Here is a 20,142-nt window from a genome sequence, read left to right on the forward strand (position 1 = left end):
ATTGGGTAGTAAAAGAAATGTCAATACCCAACTCTTTATACATTCTCAGGCTGACCTGTTATACGGAGCCAGCAGCAAGTCATGGTCTCCATGAAGTGTGAATACCTACACATCACCCTTCCACCATGGACACATATGCAAGATCTTTCCTTTGCTGCTCTGCATTTTTTCCTCTGATATTTGATGTTTCACAGTTCTCCACTGAGAAATATATTGTAATGACAGCGAAAAAGGAGTAGGATAACAGTCACAGGGAGTGGTGTAATAGACAGTAGGCACAGTGTTGTTCACAGTATCGCAGTGTTCACTTGTTTTCCAAAGTGAATGAGCTTGGTGACCTTTAAGTCTGTTCCTGCTGCCTCTGCAGCTTGTTTCTTACCCGCTGCCACTCCACCCAAGTCACTGGACCCCAGTATATGTTCAGCACAGCACAATTCTGGAAGAGACCATTATATATGCAGTAAGTAGTGGAGCTTTCTTTCAACTATTGTGTTTTGTTTTCTTCGGGTTCCAGTCTTGCCTGGGTTTTTTGCTTGATTGGTAGGTCTTCTTTTTTTGTTGTTATACAACATGCCATATTTAAAATAATTGTTTCTTATTTTTCATGACTATCATCCTGATTAGTATTGCTATGAGTTGTCCTGGCAGAGATTGGGACCCGGGGCTTGGTGCCATACAGCTGAACAGGACAGGAGAAAGGTCCTTGGAAGTAAGACGGAGCTGCAAAGAATAAAAAAATCTTGACCAAGATTAGGGAGCAAGAAAGTGGCAAGTCCAAAACCCTCGGTCATGTATGCTTATTGCAAAAATCTGTCCTGTTTTCTCACATAACATCTCTTACAACACCACACCACCTCCCTCTCCACCTCTGGTGGAAGAGCACAGAGGAGGATGAGAGGAGCTGCTGCCTGCTGCAGGCACCCCTGGCCCAGGTGACCCTGTGGGGTGGCCACCGCTGGCTGGGGGTGGCATCCCAGAGTCCTGCATGCCTAACCCCAGCACCTGATGACCCACTTAGGGTAAAGCAGTGCTTACGCTCCTTGTGAGTCAAATGAGGGTGACAACACGTGCCTATCTTCTTCCTTGATTTCTGGGTAGTGAGTTTGTGCCTGTTAACAGCTTTAAAAATGAAGAGCATTGATTACCTGCTCAGGGTTATGGCTATGTGAGTTACTGGTGAGCCTCAAGGCATGTTCCTACTGAACATGTGGGGGAGCCAGTATTTTAAATCCCTAGCCCTTATGATTTTGTCCACATCACTGTAGGACTGAGTTTAAATAAAAGAACGTCTAAGTTTTCAGGAGAAAGAGAGCTCTCCTTTTCTGGTCAAGAAATTTGATTTTCTGGTTGTTCATGCTTTCCTAATCTGTGAAGCCCCAAAGGTTTGGTACATTTCCAGAGGTGCTTTAAGCTAAATTGGGAGCTGTTTCTTACGGGAAGTCAGACAAAAATTTTGCTTCTCTCTTCTTTTTTTCTTTCCCTGGTGTTTGGGATGTGTATTTGTTATCCTACGGATAAGAACAATCAATCAAGACTGGGTCATCTGAAAATTTCAGAATGCCCTCTGCATCCTAGAAAAATTGACCAAAGTACTTACACATTATTGCTGTATAATATTTGAGTTACTTACATAAAGTTAGCAAATCATCAAATTTATCTCAGTGCAGTTTCAATTTAGATAATTTCTGTATTTTTAGAGGATTTTGCTGGCAAATAAATGCAATATGACGTTGTCCTGCAGCTTTTCTGAGTTATACATCCAATACACACAAATTTGAAATTTTCAGAGACATATGAAGAAAAACATAAAAAAATATCACTCTATATCCACAAAATACTCAAAATATATTTTACTTCTGTAAAAGTACTTTGATTAATTATTAAATATTCCTTTTACAAGTACATAGAAAGTTCAGATAATCTGGAATTTAAAGCACCAGACAGGATGGCTTAACCTTCAGAATACAAACAGCATTGGTGCTTTAAGATACTATTGCCTACATTTGATCATTTCTTTTCAGCTGTCTGCTCTGAGGGATCACCCTCCTAAAAGAGCACATCATCTGAGCCCTACATGCCAGCCTCTGGGCAAAGTTTCTTGGCTGAATTTAAAAGACCCTATCTGCTGTTGCTCAGGCTAAACTGACTCCCTTGTGTACAGGCAAGCAACCTGTGAGTGAAGCTCAGCTAGATGGGCAGTAGTTGCCTACAGAAAAACACTACACTGCAAGGGACAGCTAGGAAATGGTAACATTTTAAGCCATTATAGCTCTTTCCAAATAAAACCTGATTTAGATTGCAAATTTAGATTTGAAAATGTTTCAGCTGTCCCTGAGACCAGATTATGCCCCAGACTACTCACACCATTAACCCATCTCTCAATATTCTTCCATTAACAGGTTGGTTTGGTTTTTTATTCATACAATTTCACAGAATGGAAGAGCTGCACAGTAAAAACACTGGAGCAGTGAAGCAGCAGCAAACAGCTGGGATGATAATCTTTTAATCCAGCTCATCATAAGAGTTCACCTGACTTCCCTTTACAAAGCAAACTGAAATGACTAAGGCAGCAGAAGAGACTGAGTGGTATGACTTGGGGTGGTAGCAGACATGACTACAGCTGCAGTCAGTGGCTGCAGTACATACCCAGCTGTGTGACTAACAGGCTGACAGGGATAAGGCCACCCACTGATGGCCAGAGGTGCGACTGCTTCCCACACCTCTGCTGCAGGTGCTTGTTCTCTTGCAGGTTCGCGTGAGCTCCCACACCTCCTGCTGCATAACAGCAGCAGATCTGTGAGCGCTCTGCATGTACAAAACCTGAGGGCTTGGCTAGAGAAACCTGCTGCCAGAGGTGCTCTCTAGCAGACAGCGGGGCGGTGCGTGCCAAAGGGCAAGGGAGGTGAAGTCTCCCCAACCCCACAGCTCCCATCAGTACTGAGGAATGCCCCACAGCAGCTGTTCTTCTCAGCTGGTCATCCATAATAACTCTGGTCAGAAGAGCAGTACTGTCAGAGGCAAGTTCCATCACAGGTCACCTCTGAGTCACCTCAGTGAGTCACCTTTGCCTGGCTTTGCCGCTGGCTATGGAGTCCCCGGCTACAGACCAGCGTGGGAAGAAGCAGTCTCCTTTCTGTAAATTGTCTTTACTCCATTGTCCTGCTGACACTGGTCCCTCAGCTTCCCCCCGAGCACATCTTGTGAATGCAAGACCCAGCCACCCATGGGGTGTCCATCTGGCTGGGGTGCCCCAGCTGGCTCCCTCCACCCAGGAGAGCTGCTGCCCATGAACGAGTCAGCCAGTAAATCATTCCCTGGAGAGAGACAAGCAAACACACAGCAAGCCTAGCTTTTATTTGGCTTGCAATAGGGTCTGAGGAAAATGACTTGGCCTTGCCGTTTGAAGCATTTAGATGGAAATGGGAAAAGGTGCAACTTCTCCTGGCCTGAGTGCAAAGCTGCAGCTCTCGGAGCCTGCCAGCCTGCTCTGACTAGCCAGCGCAGGGGAAGTTTGGTGGATGAGCTGAACCAATAAGCCCATCTGTTTCACTGATGGGGAAGAAAAGCCTTTCATTCACTCTGTGCTGCTGGTGCCGGGTCTGCCTCAGGACGTTCCTCCCCAGGGCTAAGCAGTGAAGAACAAAGCGGCAGGGAACCAAGAGGTCTAACCCAGGCAGTAAAAATAATTAGTGCAAATAATTCACAAACATCAAGAACTGCAGAGAAGGTTTCTGTGCATTCAGCCAGTCTCTCTCTGGGTGATACGGTCTTAGTGTAGGAAAAAAACCCAAACCTGGGTCATAGGATTTTTACAAGGCCCTGCTCCTGCCATACTAGTAGCTGAGAATTTAGTTTCACAGGTAGAGGAGTCACTTAGGACACAAGAAGAGCATTACAAGCAAAGGAAATTATTTAACATAAATAAAATGAAGAAGTAAGAAGTTCTGCCTCTCTATATAATGCAAACTTTCTTTTGTTATAAGTGCCCATCTGTCCAGAAGAAGTCCTTTTAGCATCATGTCCTTTAAAATCCCTTCCTTTTCTTTGCGGAACAAGCTGGCATTCAGCACCATATGAAAGAATCCAAGCTCAGAGGCGTCTTTGTAGAGAAAAAACTATGAACACAGTTTTTCTCAAAGGAGAAATTGAGTGTTCAGAGCCCTTGGCTGTCATCCTTGTCCCTACAGATGCACAAATGTAATAGTAGCAAGGACCTTTTACATATTTTTTTCCATGCTTACGTTCACTGTGACTTTTCCTGCTGGGTACAGGGTTGGAAGTTGGACTGACAAACAGACTGTGTGTTATTATAATCACATTTTTTAAATCCTTTGGAAGAGCACGTGGGTTCTGCATTTCACTCTAAAGCATTTCATTAGGCAACAGAGTAGCATAATAGCAGTTACCATTAATAAAATGTTTTTGCTTTTTTGTAAAATGACAAAGCTAAAGAATATGCAAATAGCAATAAAGAACAAGTATTTTGCAATTTTTTGTATCTATTTTGCAATAATTACATGCATAAAAAGATATATATATATAGATATATATATCAGCAACAGGCTGAAAGAACTCACTCAGCTGAAAAAATTCTTACTATTGTTTTTATAGGTAGTCTTGAAAGGGTCATTCCCCAGGTAGCTGGTGTGAATGTTGACTGAGGAGCAGGATTTTACTTCTACGGAGCTAAAACCTGTAGAAGTACAGAAATTCCCTTCTGTTTCTTGTGGGGCTTTGGCCTGCTTGCTTTTCAGCATCTTGCTGCTGAGGCAGCTTGCTGTCCATGAGGGAAGGTGGAAGGTGGGGAGGAAGTACAGCTTCTCAGGTGACAGAAGATCTTCAGAGGAACTGATGCAGAAGGACTGCTGTGGCAGGTCACACTGCATGTTTATTTGCATAGTTCACTGCATATTTTTTCATCTTATACATAATCGTAATTTCTAAGACTAACTGGATAAATTACTTGGCAATGTGTCCTAACCTCTCACGGATACACTAATGGTGTAAAATGGAGTGATTCTAAGATCCCATCTCCCATATAATCCAGAATGATGGCAGCTTATTCCTGAAGGACACTAGAGGGACAAAAATCAAGGATGTTTCCATGTCCTTCTTTTACACATTTAATGAAAAATTAAGTTAAGCTCTGTTGAATAATATGCAAGAATATGCCATGCAGGAGCAATCAAAACATGGCTAGCTACAATAGAGTCACCCCAAACACCTCTGGCACAGTTTTAAACCTGTTAATATTTAGATTTATTGGCACAGTTGCATATGCCAGTACATTTTACAAACATGTCCCACTAAAGTATATGTAACATATTCATACAGGTATGTACAGATAAAAAATGTACAGGTAGCAATAAATAGCTCAAACAACACAACTTACAATTTTGCACCACAGAGACGGGAAGATACAAGTTTTAGAAAGCAAGGACGTACAGGAATTCTAGGCAGAATAAGTCACTTGAAAATCAAAATGAGACATGGAGAAATTTCCATCACAGTATCTTCAAGGCAATAGTGCAGGCACTGGCTTGCATACAGGACAGTGTATTGCAGTATTGGTGTTTTATTTTAGAGAAAAAGAGTCTCCCACAAGAGCTCCCTGTTCTGCTTGGAGCAGTGCACGTTCTCTTTTTACAGTATTTTCTTTGTTTTGGGGTTAGAGGGGTTTTTTTGTCCTGACCAATACAATGGGAGACCCACCTGTGGCCTGCCCTGCTCTCCCAGGCTAGCGCAGAGGGAGCAGCTGGTGCCCTGAGGAGGTGCAGCTGTGGCTGGCTGGTGCTTGCACAAGCCCCACGAGGGTGAGAGAGGCTTGTTGCTCCTCTGAGTAAGGGTTGGCCAGGTTCAGATTTGGCACATTATGGTACTTACCCATATTTGGGATTTGGACTGGAAGAGTTTTAAGGAGCTTCAATAGGGTGGAGACTGGCAACACAGAACAGGAGGGACACATTTTTAACACAATAGTCTTGTTTTGTACCTAAAGTACATATATATGTTAGAAGGTATGATAGAGAAGACGATTTATCAGTATCACTCCAGATATCAGCTTTCAAACCCTGTATTCTGGAATGAGGAACTCTCACAGATAGAGCTCCAAACAAATTGATTACCAGTACTTCATTTGCTTCCTATTATAGCTTTGGACACAATACTGAGACCAGGAATTGACAAAAAATGGTTATTTATTTAACACTTACAATATAGCAAGTGAGAAAGTCCAGCCAGATTATCCAATGTTGTCTTAAAAAAAAGTGGAAAGTGATGGTTTCTGTCCCAAAGAACCACTGTCTAAAGATAAGACATGTGTTAGTGGATAGGATCAACAAGTAGATCAGACCAGGACAGACAAGAGCAGGAAATACAGGTAATTAGTTAAGGCTTGTCTGCATTCAGTCAGGAACGCTTCCACAGTTTTCCCAATATGTAGCTTATGAGATCACAGGTTTTTTGCACTTTAAAAGGAGATAAAATTTTTGCCTGCTGAACCTGCCCTTTTGGAAGTTAATCAATTTGAATACTGTTGCTTTATGCATCACACTTAAAGGACAAGTGGTAGCAGAGTGCCTCAGAGCAGCTCCTGTCAGTCTGTCACTGTGGAGAGGCAGTAGTAGAGAATTTCAGATTCAAGACGCAATTGCATATTGATCTTTGTGGACATGCCCTGCTAATTGCCAAGGTCTGGGTTTCTTTTTTTAGCAGCTTAGCATGGCTTTTACCAAGCATAAATATAGCTGCACAAATAGTGAGAAGTTATTTTTGAACATTCTGGTCACTGCTGAATACAGAATTGCTAACCCAAGCATTCAGAAGTCATGATTCAGGTCCCCAGAACAAGAAGGCTGGCCTAAGTATGTAGAACCTTTTTTATTTGCTGTTTGTTTTGCTTACTGAAGCTTTAGGATATTTCTGGATCATGTCTTCAAGCACTTTGCTTCAAAACTGAAAATAGAAGATTAATCTGAGTTCATATTTGCCTTTAATTCACATTGTTCCTGGAGCTGTGACTTAAAAAAGATTCTTTCTAATGCTCTGAGACAAAAGACTTTCTTTGCTTATCTGCCAAAGTGTCTGTTATATTGGTAGCTGAAATTTCTTTAATCAAAAATGGAAATGTCACCAGTGAATGGACAAGCCAGCAGAGGACTGAGGTACCATCTGTCTCTCACCTTCTCTGGTTTTCAAGAGCTTTGATACAAGGGGAGCACAGTGCATCCCTGTACAGGGGTGACATTAATCAACTTGCGGCAGAACAGCAGCGACCTTCTGAGTGAGGCACTTGCTCATGCAGCATAAATATGTCATGAATGTCACACAGCACACAAATATCGTGGCACAAATGTCCAATACTCTGAGGAATACTTGCAATAGGCATTAGCTTAAACTTGTTTGACTGAATGTTTTGTACAAGTAATTCCAATTCGTGATGCATTTGGGAGAGTTTTTTTGTTTTGCAATTTAAAAAAGCAGCTTATAAGCAGAACAAGGGTCTAACTTTGTCCAGTGAAATTAAAATAAGATATTATGTGTCCAGTTGTAACCTTAAGCCCAATGTGATTTAGTACATCCTCAGCTCCTACTCGCCAGCAAATTTTAAACTTGGCGTATGTTGCTAGCAACTGAGACTTCCTGCAAGAATGGTTTATTGTCCTCCTTCTCTTGAAAGGATCCATTTTTAAGCAATCAGTGTCATAAGAGCTGGTGACTGTTTCATTTCTATGAGCACTTGAAAATATTTTTGTGGATGAAGCACCCTTTATTCACTATTGTCTTTTTCCTGGAAATACCTCAAAACCAAATTCATACACAGGGAATATACTGGCCTTTTCAATCGTACAGATTAGCAAGCTTCCCTTCTATAAAATACTTTTAGCATCCTTTTCTATTGCAAGACCCTCGACTGGTGTTTGCTGAAAATTAACAAACTTGTCCTAGCACTGTAATATCTGATTATCAGTTCACTAACTGTTCAACGAATACCTGTTCTATCTTCTGTTTGCTCTCATCAACGCCATGTTTTGCCTTAGAAGGGCATCCTTTTGCCTAAATATGTTAACTAAATGTATTTCTGTAAAATTAATGTAATAATGCCAGGTTACTTTTGTCTGTAGCTCTCAAAGATGGCTGTGTGTCTCTTTAACCCTCCCCCCATATTGGGCTTAAAAACTTCAGAGTCTGCTTGATACATATGAGGGAACAAATAGTCTGACAGGGAAGGGCACGGGCAGGGCTTGCATCACCCTGACCCGTTCATGCTTGTTGAGCCAGCTAGGCAGCCCAAGTCAGAGGTTACACCTTCCCTAAACAGGTGTAACTTGAATACTCCTCTAAGTGTACTAGAGAGCTGGGAGGAAAGAACTGGAGTCCCTGAACAATTCCTTCTGGGTTTTCTTCCTGTGGCTGAGTGTTGACATCCAACCAAGAGGCAAAGCACCTCCTTGGTCACACTGTTTGTACCCCTACCCTTGCAGATATCATGCAACATGTAACACGATTATGACTCACACCACAATAACCTGAAACTCAAGTCAGTATGGGCCATGCACTCTGCCACTACCCGTGGAGGTAAGGGGATGAAGCCCTCAGGCAAGGGAGAGACAAGCAGAAGCTCTGCAGCCCAATTCCTCTTCAGGCTCGTGGCAGGTCAGCACTTCGCAGACCAGGAGCAAGCCGGCCTGCAGCAAAAATGAGCTGGCCTAGGACATGTCTGGCCTTCTGCTGTGACCTCATCCTCCTGCAAAGCCACAGGGATTTCTCAGGTCACTGCTGAATTTGCAGGTCTCTCATTTTGCCAGTGTTTTCTTTAAGGTTTAGCCCTACCTAATGCAAATTAAACGCATAACTACATACCCTTGCAAATGTGTTCGGAGATACTAAACATTGCAAATCCCTCTGTGCCTTTGCATTTTACACAGAAAATGCTAAACGGGTCAGTTTGGTTTAAAGATGGTGAACTAGGCTGAAAAATGTTAGTATCAGTTATCTTACATGGATGGTGGCTAGGGGGCTGGAAAAATTTCTTTCCTTATCTATCACTTTAAAGAAATATGAACCTTGAATATCAGGGGTTTCTGGTGGCACTAAAAAGAACATCCAGGCTTTTGTTTATAGCTAAGGAATCTGGGTACTGCTCTGATAATATATTTGGCAGATGGGGAGCATGCAGCTGGATGAGCTTTCAACAGCTAAACTGTGCAGCCTGTTCCTTAGACAGATCCTTGCCCTTGGCAAAAAAAAAAAAAAAAAAAAAAAAAAGTTGTTCATCTTTCTGGCACTGAATTGGGTCTTGATTAGAATAATTTTTTTTCCTATTTGTATGTACAATAAATGAGGCTTTCACAGTAAGCTGATGATGGGTGTCTCTGATGTATGCCAGTAGCAGCTCTATTATTGATTTAGTTATACTGGTAAAAAATGCACACTTTATTATAGTTTTATGCTGCAATGGGAAGAGATTCAATTACACTTACAAGCAGTGCTGGAGCTGTATTTATAGTTCTGCCACTTTTTCTCAATATAAGTACACCAAGAAAACCTTATATACCAAGAAAACCTTTTTCAGCTAGACAGATCATACAGAAAGGAAGCTCACTCTGGGTGAGAATGCTTTGGAACAACAAGCCATGTAATCTAAGCATGCGGAAGCAGAAAAATCAAGCAATATACAGAGGTGAGAAACACGATTCATAAACTCATCATCATAAATGACATAAACTAAACCTCAATTAGTTATTTTCAAGGCAGACTTCTTATTTTGAAAAAAAAAAAAAAAGCTAAATTCAGTGCAGTCAACCACTTTTAAATGAATACTTAAACCAGGTTAGTATAAGGCTCAAGTTACACTAGAAAGGCAGTACCTACAACATCTTGTTTCTGCTGTTCCATCCTTTCTATATCTACTGTATATAACTACGATTACTAACAGAATCTGACATTAAATATCACATCTGGGTGTGCCCTGTCATGGCTGTAATTGTATTTATCTAAGGATATTTCTTAATTCCCTCCATATCATACAGCAGCAATCTTATATTTCTAAATTAAAATTAAAAAAAAAAAAATTAAGTATGTTAAAAAGAGGCAGTTAGAAAACCTAGCAGACTTGGTTTGTAACATCATGTAGGTAAACTGGCTGATCCTTTATGTAGCTTTGAATACAGACACTGTACTTTTAAATAATACCTTTCAGATTTTTTAAATATGCAAATAGCCACATTTTCACAATGAGCTTATGGGACTCTGACGACCAATATGAGCACAACTGGTTTATGTTGAATCTTAATATTTATGCATAAATATAAGGCTCTGAACGTCAGGATGGTAATCAGATTCACTTCTGGTTTGCATCAAAAAATGCAGTTAGTATAAAATGAAGAAAACTTGTCAGTGCACTTTAGTCACTGAGCTGTGGACCAAAATGCTTATGATCAAATAGGAAAGACAATCAATGGCATATTTAAAAGCTGGTTGCTTGTAACTGCTTTCTCAAGCAGAAATCTTTTAAATTAAAATAAAAATCATTTGACCATACAGTTCACAGGAAATTGGACTCTCTAATGATAACCCTACAAGCATGACTGTGACACCTATAACTTGCAGCTTTCTAGGAGACTCATACTCACTGCATTACATCAGAGAGTAATTTTGATAGCTCTGCCCTTACCCTCTTTAGACAAGTGATGAGGCAGGCAGAACATCCCTTTCTGAAGTCTATGTGAGCCAGTTACTTCAGGGAGAGAGATCCATTCACAGTTAAATTCAACACCCTGGTTGGCAGGCTGTTGTGGATACAACAAGGAGATTTAGAATAGCTGTAATAAATGTAGCATGAAATGTAACTCTGAAAAATATTGGCAATATAAATAGATTATAGGTACTTGGCACATTAAACATGCTTACAGGCTATTTTCAAATACAGGCAGTACAGTAATTAAAATATATCAGAAAGCTCAGCTGAGGTACAGTGCCATGATGGGGAGTAGCACAGAGCCAATTCTTCTCTTGGTTGGGCAAACCTCACACAGGGAAATACCTGTTGAAATCAGAGGAGTCTAAGATTTTCTGAATCTGACTTGGTACAAATGAATAAGGGTGTCACATTTGCAGAGCAGTAAAGTTGACCACATTCAAATAATGACAGGCTTTGTAAAATGCAATGGTTTATAATTTATACAATTTGAATATCAGGATTTTGTATCACTTGAAGTACAAAAGCAAGACATTGTTAATGTTAATTGCTCTTTAGGAGTTTCTCAAAACAAATAACCTACAGCCCAAGTATAAGAAAAAGGCTGTATGGTCAAGCCTGGCTATAAAACTTCATTAGTGAGAAATGACACAGCTTTGGAAAGGAGAAAACACTTGCAAAGCTGTCCTTATATCCATATAAACAGTATTTGTGCATCTTCTTCTGACAGGAAGTTACAATTTGATATGCAGAAGTGGGTGCTTAACAGCAGTGTGAATGACATATTTTAGAATAGTTTAATTTTTATCTTCAATTGCTCTTTATTCAAAATCCATGGTTTAAAAAAACACAATTTGTGACAAAGTGATAAATAATACCAAAAGTTTTGGTAAAACTTTTTTTTTAAAGTTTTGTGGTGCTGTGTGCTTTTAAATAGTATTTCCTACTGAACTTTCTGTATTTGAGATTGCTTGTAATTCAAATACTTGTATTTATGAGATCAATTACAGAATGGCTGAAGTTCCCCTGGAGGTCACCTCATCCCAACGCTCTGGTTAAAGCAGGGTAAGCAGGAGCAGGTTGCTGAGGGCCACAACCAGTTGGGTTTTGAATATCTCCAGGAATGGAGACTCCACAACCTCCCTGAGCAACCTATGCCATTGTTTGACAACCCTCATGGTAAGAAAAGTTATTCTGATGTCTAAACAGAATTTCCTGTAGTTTAGTTTGTTTCCATTGCCTCTTGTCCTTTCATTGGACACCACTGGGAAGAGCCTGGCTCCATCTTCTTTACACTCCCCCCATCATGTATTTATACCCATGGGTAAGATCCTTCCTGAGCCTTACCTTCTCCGGGCTGAAGTCCCAGCCCTCTCAGCCTCTCCTCAGATCCCAGATGCTCCACACCCTTCATTACCTTTGTGGTCCTTTGCTGGACTCACTCCAACATGTCCATGTCTTTTTTGTGCTGGGGAGCTCAGAACTCAGCTGTCATTTGGTGGTGTTTTATAAATATGCAAGTACTACATTTTAATGCAAAAAATTTAACTGAAGTGTTATTCTTGAAATTTTAAATCCAGATAAGAATCAGAATCATAGAATACCAGGTTGGAAGGGACATCAAGGATTATCTGGTCCAACCTTTTCTGGCAAAAGCACAGTCTAGACAAGATGACCTAGCACCCTGGGCAGTACTGTTCTTATATCAACCTTAACTGTCCCTTTAGAAATATAGGATGTATTAGAGTAATCTTCCACAGCTTATAGAATACATATCTTCTCATTCTGTGAGTAGTCATTTATGCCTGATGAAGACCACAAGAGACCAGCTCAGACAGATGGGCTGTAGTTCAAATGTCCATCTAAAGGGTTAGTTAGAAGAGAAATCACTCTGTGATCTCATCTCAGGCTAGTTACAGTTATGCAACATGTGAAGTGTTTTGTAACTGACCCATACTAAATGCTTCCAACAGATGAACAAGCGAGCTCTCCTTCTGCAGTAGTAGTACTCCAGTGGGACTGGAGTCTTTCTCCAGTACTACTGAAGAATAATGTGTGCTTGCCCTCTTGAAAACTGGGTGCTGAATCTGCACAAAAGTGCTTTCTTCCCTAGCTCTGCATGCTGTGATATCCATGTGTGGTTAGAAAGCTGGAGTCTTTTAACCAAATTCGGTATATTTTATGTTAGTGCCTTCATGTCAAGGGTAAGTAGTAGGGCTAATTGACTGGTGTCTCTGATGGGATTAAGGGTGAAGAAAATTTATCCCTCAAACTTTCAGACTATCTATAGCTAAACAGCAGAAACAGGGCTCAAACATGCCATATCATTCAGCCTGTAAGAGAGGAGGAACTGGGAAGTGACAGATCCTCTGCTTCAACAAGGTCATCCCATTCACCAACACACTATCTTATTCTATCTTTCCTGGACAGGAACAAGAACTAACAAAATGTTGACACCTTTGCTTGTATTTCTGATTAGCACCACAGCTGAGAGCAACTGCTATGGAACTGAATGGCTTTAGAGTGCAATTTAGAGTTAAAAAAGCTACTCTTAAAAAGCAATGCTCATTGTATCCTTACAGTCACAGTGAAATCTACCCAAAGATGCTGCTGGCAACCATCTTTTTTTTAAAGAAAAGCATTTTCAAAAGCATTCGCAGTGCTAAGAAAAACAGAATAGAGTTACAAGCTATGTTTAGGTTACATAGTACAAGCTATGTTTAGGTTACATAGTATTTTAATATCTTAATTGGTTAAAAATCAGTGACAATCACTTTGGGTTTTATCTCAAGTAAAACACAGTCATGGTATCAGTGATACCATTGTCATATATTGATGAGACTGTGTACCCATAAAGATAATAAGAAATTTATCTTCATCTTTTAATCCAGAACAATATAAACATCTAACGCTTGTTAACAGACACTGCTGTCTCAGATTCTGCTACTGAACTTTCCTTTGACAGATGCACTAGAAATAATTAGTTCCCTGATATTCTGCTCCTCCCTGAGTGGTAGCGATTGCAGAGCACTAACTGCACTGGCCTTAGACTGAGGTGAATTTTTACATGGATTACCTATGTATGCATGGTTATATTAGCAAACAATTTTCTTCAGATGCTCTTCATCTGAACGATTTTGATGCCACTTCACTGGGGTTTTGTGAATTTTAATTTGTAGGAAAAAAGAAGGAAAACAGTCTTTTTTGTTGTTGTTGTTGGGAATGAAAGAACATGAATGGGATTCAAAATTGTTAAATGTATTTTGTCCAAATTTTGACAAAACTCTTTCTTGGATGGAGTCTGAATCTGGAAAGTATCAGTTCATTGTGAAGTTTTTTTGGAAAATTATGAGCCTAGGAAAAAAAGCAAAATGATGCACCCTCTCGCACTTTCACTAAGGCCGTTGCTACAGTAATAAAAAATGCTTACACTAAAATAAAACCTAACAATATTTTTCAAATTTTCCCAAAATTTCTTTTTCTTTTTCAAAAACGTCATGGTTACATGGGTAAATCTAAATCATGTTAGCAAACATAGTAAAAGTAGATTATTTTTCATTTATCTGTAACATATTTTCCTGTCAACAACTAAAAACCAAGGAACTGCTATGCCATGTGTGGGATAATAGGTTTACCAGGGATATATAAAACTTCACAGGGCATCCAATGGCAAAGGAAAAACTTTTTCAAGTCACCTACAGAGGTAGTTCTGCTGGTTCTGTGTAGCCTCTGCAGCTGTGATGGATGGATGTAGCATTATTCAGGCAAATGGAGGAGAGGAAGGAGGATGTTAGAAAAAGGTGTAACTGGGGTAAGATTTATGCTCATTGCAACTATAAACTTCTGTAGAGCTGCATAAGAAGATTCTGCAGCCACAGGAAAAAAAAAAAAAACATCCAACAAACAACAATCTGATTTCCTGTCTCTGTACCAAAAACATTTGTTCTGGAATATTTTATCCCTTTATTTCCATGGTAAATGTTGATACTTCATCTTCATAGAGTACCTAGTTAAATGATTGGGTTTTTTGTTTTGCTGTCTAATTCAAAAGATGAAACACATAAATGCCAGTGCTGAAATACTACAGTTGTGAATTTAAAGATGAAAATATGGGAATTCTGAAGTCAGAAGTCACACGATGCTTCAGTAACTGAAGTATCATGGTCATGGTTCTGAGAGTCAGCTTGGTATTGCTTTTTGATTCTGACCCATGTTATTTGAACCTATATCCATCCTTAGGAGAGGTCAAAATGTAGAATACTTGAAGGTGGGCTTCAGAAAGGTGATGAGCACAAATATGTTTGATACAGCATCATTTTTTACTCACAAATGCATGAAGGCCACGCTGAATAAATTCTGAAACTCTTAGAGAGAGCCTGCATGTGTTATGGATCTTACAAATAAGAGAGTTGACATCACTGTGATTATCCCTTTTCTTTTACTTAATCCACTCTCCTATGCTTCTGGGATAATAGGAATGGTTAGATCATCCACTTTACCTGCTACTTGGTCTTCTCAGTCCCAAAAAGACACAAGCCTCCCTAAACAACTTCAGAAAGTCTCCTAGCTAATGAGATAAGAGCAGAGAGGTACTTTAAGCTAGCAAGAGAAAAAGTCAGTAAAAAAGGGCTGAGAAACCCATCTCAGTCAAGCAAACCAACAGGCATATATATTGCTTTACAATTTATCACCTGGGCAACAATCAGTATGTATTCGTAATACACCTGGAGACCCTGGGGTTCTCTCATCTCAGTGGAAGGTACTAAGCAGAGCAGTCAAATGCTGCCTGATACCTGCAGATCTGTGGTGCTCTGATTCTTTGCAGAAGCATGTGTGAACTCCATCATACAAATTGGGTAGGGAAAAAAGACTAAAGTCCTATAAAATATACAAGTTTTGCTTGGCTGAGATAGAGGAGAAAAGAATGAAAAGTGGGGAAAGGAGCTATTAAGCTTTGCTGTCCAGCTTTTCATGGCTCTTCCAGAAATTCCAGCACCGTCCTTTATGGTTCTCCATTATTCTTGATTAGGAAGGTTTCAGAAGCAGTGTCATTCATAACTAACATTTATGACTTCTTCTGAACTGCCTCATAGAAGTGCTAAATGCATGGAGGGCTACCTCTTGTGTAGCCGCTCGGCAGAGGATGTCACATGGATCTCAGCTCCCTAATACAAGGGTCATAAAAAGGATTCCTCAGCTGGCTGTAGCTAGAGAGACTGGTGCTTCCAGGAAAGCAGATTAGCTCACATCATTCAACAGTTATTTCAAGTTCTGCGTGCTATGTTTCCTAGCACGGATGTGTCTTAAAATAAGCAGTACCTGTGAAGAAGAGGAAATGCAAAACAATTATAGAAATAATGATGAGGGCCAATAAGACTCAAGTGAGAATAAAAAACTCAGAATGCATTGAAATAATATCAAATGGCAGGTTATTATCTCTTTAGAATGTTTTATACTGTAGGAACTGTGAAAGTATTTAGAAGGATGAAAATAGTTCTGTTCACAGTGAGGTAACAGCTTTTTTTTAAGTAATGAAGTGGACAGAAATGAAGATGTAAGATAAAACCTGGAGCACTGCAGAGTTGGAGACAACTGGGAGCTGCTGACTGAGTTACTATCTTGCTATCCTCTTGTTAGGAGGGCATTGCAACAAGTAGAGTATAACTTAGTTCCTACTGCTGTTCACCAGAAGCAAACTATCAACATGATTACAAAACTCACCTTGTGAAGCTGTGGGTGCTAAATTATTCCAGATGATTCAGAGCAAAAGGAGGAAATGAATCCTACAAACATTTATATATGAGTAACTGTTCTCCCAGGGTTGTTCCATTGATTTCAGCATACCCATTATATAAGTGAACTGATGTGTATATAAATGTTTGCAGGGATTAACATTAAATGAAGATTAGAATTTTCTCATGGCTGTTTATAACTCCATACAGCTGATGCAACAGCCAGGAACTGCTGGGGTAAAGGAATCTGCCAGCTACACTGCTCTTCTGTGACTATTCTCACTTTGTAGAGAATGCTGTTGGAAGGAGGAGAGATGGACAGGAGCTGGAGAAGGTATCCCTAGGCAGGGAAGTTTGATACAGATCTGACAGCTGTTTTCTGCTGGGATAATGCAGCTGCTGTAAGGCCGATATAGAAGGAATCTCAGATGCACAACCAGACATTTTAACAGATAGAGTCTGGAACTTTTTTTTTTTTGTTTCTGGGCTGATGAAAATAAATAGCATCACTTTAAAACTTTTAATGTAAGCAAGTTTTCAAACTTGAAATATGCTAGAAAACATGGAAAATTGCACGCAGTAGTGCACTAAATTGCACTGGCAGGCACACACAGCAAACAGATGGATATGCTCTGGGTCTACAAACATGGTTTCAGAGGATGGGCCCCAATTCTTCAGTGGAGCTTCTTTGAACATGAAATTACTATACTGAAGACAAATGCAAACAAGCACTGCAACAATCTTGAGCTTGTTTATAAATGTCCCATGGCTGGTCACTGAGTGTGTCTATTATACAGTTGGGGAAAAAATTACAGTGTGATTTAGCAGGAGCCAAGCCAGCTTTAAGAAAGCTTACTCTGTTGTTGATAATCAAGTTCAAGTAGCACTAAATTCAGTGCAGTTTATTTTCACAGGTCCAAAGTCAGTTCTTGGGAAGATGTAAGCTACTGCAGCCACAGTTACATGTGTTGACTCAGAAACATTTTCAGTCTCTTTATAAGGACAATCATTTCTATGTCCAGTGCCTAGGTACATTTGAATACCAGCCAGCGGTTTTAGCTATGCCCAGCTTTACAGACACTAAGCCCAAAGACCAGCTTTACACAGTAAAATCACACTGCTTTAAGCACAACTGAGGTTTATAGTTCTCTTATGTGGGTCATGCCATTTTAATAATGGCAGAGGCAGTGTTACATACAGTTGCTTTTTAGGACAGGAAGCACCAAAAAAAAACCCCAACCCAGTTGAAGTGACAAGACAATAATCCCAGGAATGTTTCTGACCTCATGGTACTCTTATTAACAAATGCTCCTTTAATAGTGATGAGTTAATGATATCAAGCCCTGTGTGATCTGACATGCAGCATGTGAGATGACAGTGTTCAGACAGAAATACTCTACCTCCGTCAAGCTAGCTGGCTCCTATTATAGCATGGGTGTTAAACCATGCTGCTGAACAAGCTTTGGCAGCTATCGTGCGAGCTTCTGAAGTGAATGAATCACAGTGGTAACGGATGATTGAACAGGGGTATATACAGCGTGACTCCCTTAATTTCTTTCAGAGGTTCACACTTCGAATCAATTGCAGCAAAGCTCAAATTATACGACACTGAAAACCGAGTTCAGTTTCTTTAAAAAAAAACCCCAACCCGATCTTCTGTGAAAGCAACAAAACTGTAGATGGAAGAATCTGCATATTTCCAGGTAGAAATACATCTTGGTATTTTATTCTGACTCTGGAATATCTAGTTGCAATATCTACATAAGAAAGAAATGGTGTCAGATTGTCTTCTAGATATTAAATGCAGGTATTGTTCATGTTTTACTCTTCATTGCATTGCAGAGGAGCACTTTTAATCTGTGACCAAGAAAAAAATGAAAATTCTATCTTCCGGACATTTAACTAGATCTAGACTAACTATACCTAACAGGCTGCTTTCCAGTGTCTACTGCTGAAAAGGGGACTATATCTAATTAACTCTGCTTTTACTTTTAAACAGCTTTTAGTGGAATTAAAATAAATAATTTATTGGAAGGAAAACCTAAATCTACAAAGCTGTTTTTGTAGAGAATTTAATTTTTGCATGTAGTTCACAGTGAAGAGCCATACGATTACTACATTTCATTAACTGTGTTTAAAAAAAGAACAAGATGTGCCTTATTCTGCATAACATTTGTAACATGAAATAAAAGTTTGGCCTTGTGACAGGTACTGGGAGAAAAATTTTGGAAGACATTCTTATATTTAATTACCTATATAGACCCAATCTTTCTTTTTCTTCATCAGTATCTTTTGTATATAGAAAAGAGCTGTAGAACTCACAAATGTCAAAAGCACAGCTGCACGTACAATCCTGTCTAATACTTGTGATAAAATGAGGAGAAAGGAATACCAGGATCTATGCCCCAGGAAAAGATGGAAAGTGAAAGGATAGTTTCAGTAGAAATTTTAAAAAGCTATTTGAAAGATCTATTTTTGTTTCTAGGATGCTATTGCCATTAAACTTGTATTGCAAGTTCTAGGACTGCTTATGAAATAAAAGGCATGCTGCTGGAATAAAAAGCAATTCCTAAGAAATCACAGTATCTGCTAAAAATATAAACCCACATGGTTGCTGGAAAAAAAGAAGAAAATTCATTTTAAAATGTCAGAAAACTGAAGTTAAACTGAAGTAAGTTTGTCTACTTTGACAGTTGCCTGGGTTTTTTTAAAACCTAGAATTTTGGGGTCATGATTTTGCCACATCAGACAATAAAATGCATTAATATTACTAATATTTTAACTCAATTTTCTGACAGATTAAGACACAGTTTATTGTCATATCTGTTTTAATTTTGTGCCATCTTCTGTTCCAGTAGTGGAACCAGAGTGAACAATTTCATTTACCAATTTCCATGCACCTGTGCAAAGTTGATATATTTAGACTTACAACTTGGTGGACAGGGAGTCTTTGAAATCAAAAGACATTCCTTGAAAGAAGCCAGAACTAATTATAAGAATTTTGTGTGTATTAATTTTTGTAAGACCTCCGTAACTTCTTTACATTTTGTCTTTGCTAAATATTATCTCTATATAGGCTCTGATAGTCTTACATCATCCACTGTTTCCTGCACTACCAGCTCCATATATTCCTGCATCTCTTTTTCTTTCCTTCCAAGTTCTCTGCAGGCCATTCATAAACCTCTCCTCTTACAGTTTTCTCCTTGATGCCAGAAGTTATGTTGCTCACTATGGCCTTTTGCAGACAAATAAGTGCCGTTGTATCAAACTTACAGCCTTGCTTTGCTTGGCCAGTTATCTGTAGTTTTAGCATATTCTTGATGGTATACCACAAGAATGTGATGCAACTCAATATGCTGGGTTGCCCTAAAGAGAAAGGGGAAGAGGCATGCAGGGAAGTTTATTCTGGACCTCTTTGTTTAAGAGGCTGCAGTGAACTCCAATTTGCTTCTGTAAATCATCTTATTATGTACAGAAAGTAGTGGCAGTGGGCACTCCCCATTTCCTCCTTTGCCAAAGGCCCCTGGGATGTTGGTGCATCTATGCCATCATGCCATCACATCTGTGGCAAAAAGCAGTATGGGCTTTTGATTTTTCCTTGTTAATGAAAACTCTGTGCTTCTGGCATACCACTGCACTGACTGTTTTGATTGAAGAAGCTGCAAAATTTTGCCGTGATTGCTAAACATAAATACTTCTCTGCCCTGCAAA

General features: G+C 39.6%; 1 protein-coding gene across 5 annotated transcripts in view; it reads left to right on the plus strand.

Moving 5' to 3' along the window:
* Positions 1-364: 364 nt before the first annotated feature.
* Positions 365-20,142, plus strand: part of MAP3K4 (mitogen-activated protein kinase kinase kinase 4) — a 99,016-nt gene continuing 79,238 nt past the window's right edge. The window contains exon 1 of one of the 5 annotated variants that reach the window (XM_074896641.1): positions 365-460. In XM_074896641.1, coding sequence (XP_074752742.1) covers positions 417-460 — 44 coding nt within the window. In that variant the 5' untranslated portion in view covers positions 365-416. The remainder of the gene's footprint in view (positions 461-20,142) is intronic. The other 4 variants (XM_074896636.1, XM_074896638.1, XM_074896639.1 and 1 more) reach the window with 4 other exon arrangements.

Source organism: Athene noctua, chromosome 1 (assembly GCF_965140245.1).
Source record: "Athene noctua chromosome 1, bAthNoc1.hap1.1, whole genome shotgun sequence".
Taxonomy (NCBI): Eukaryota; Metazoa; Chordata; class Aves; order Strigiformes; family Strigidae; genus Athene; species Athene noctua.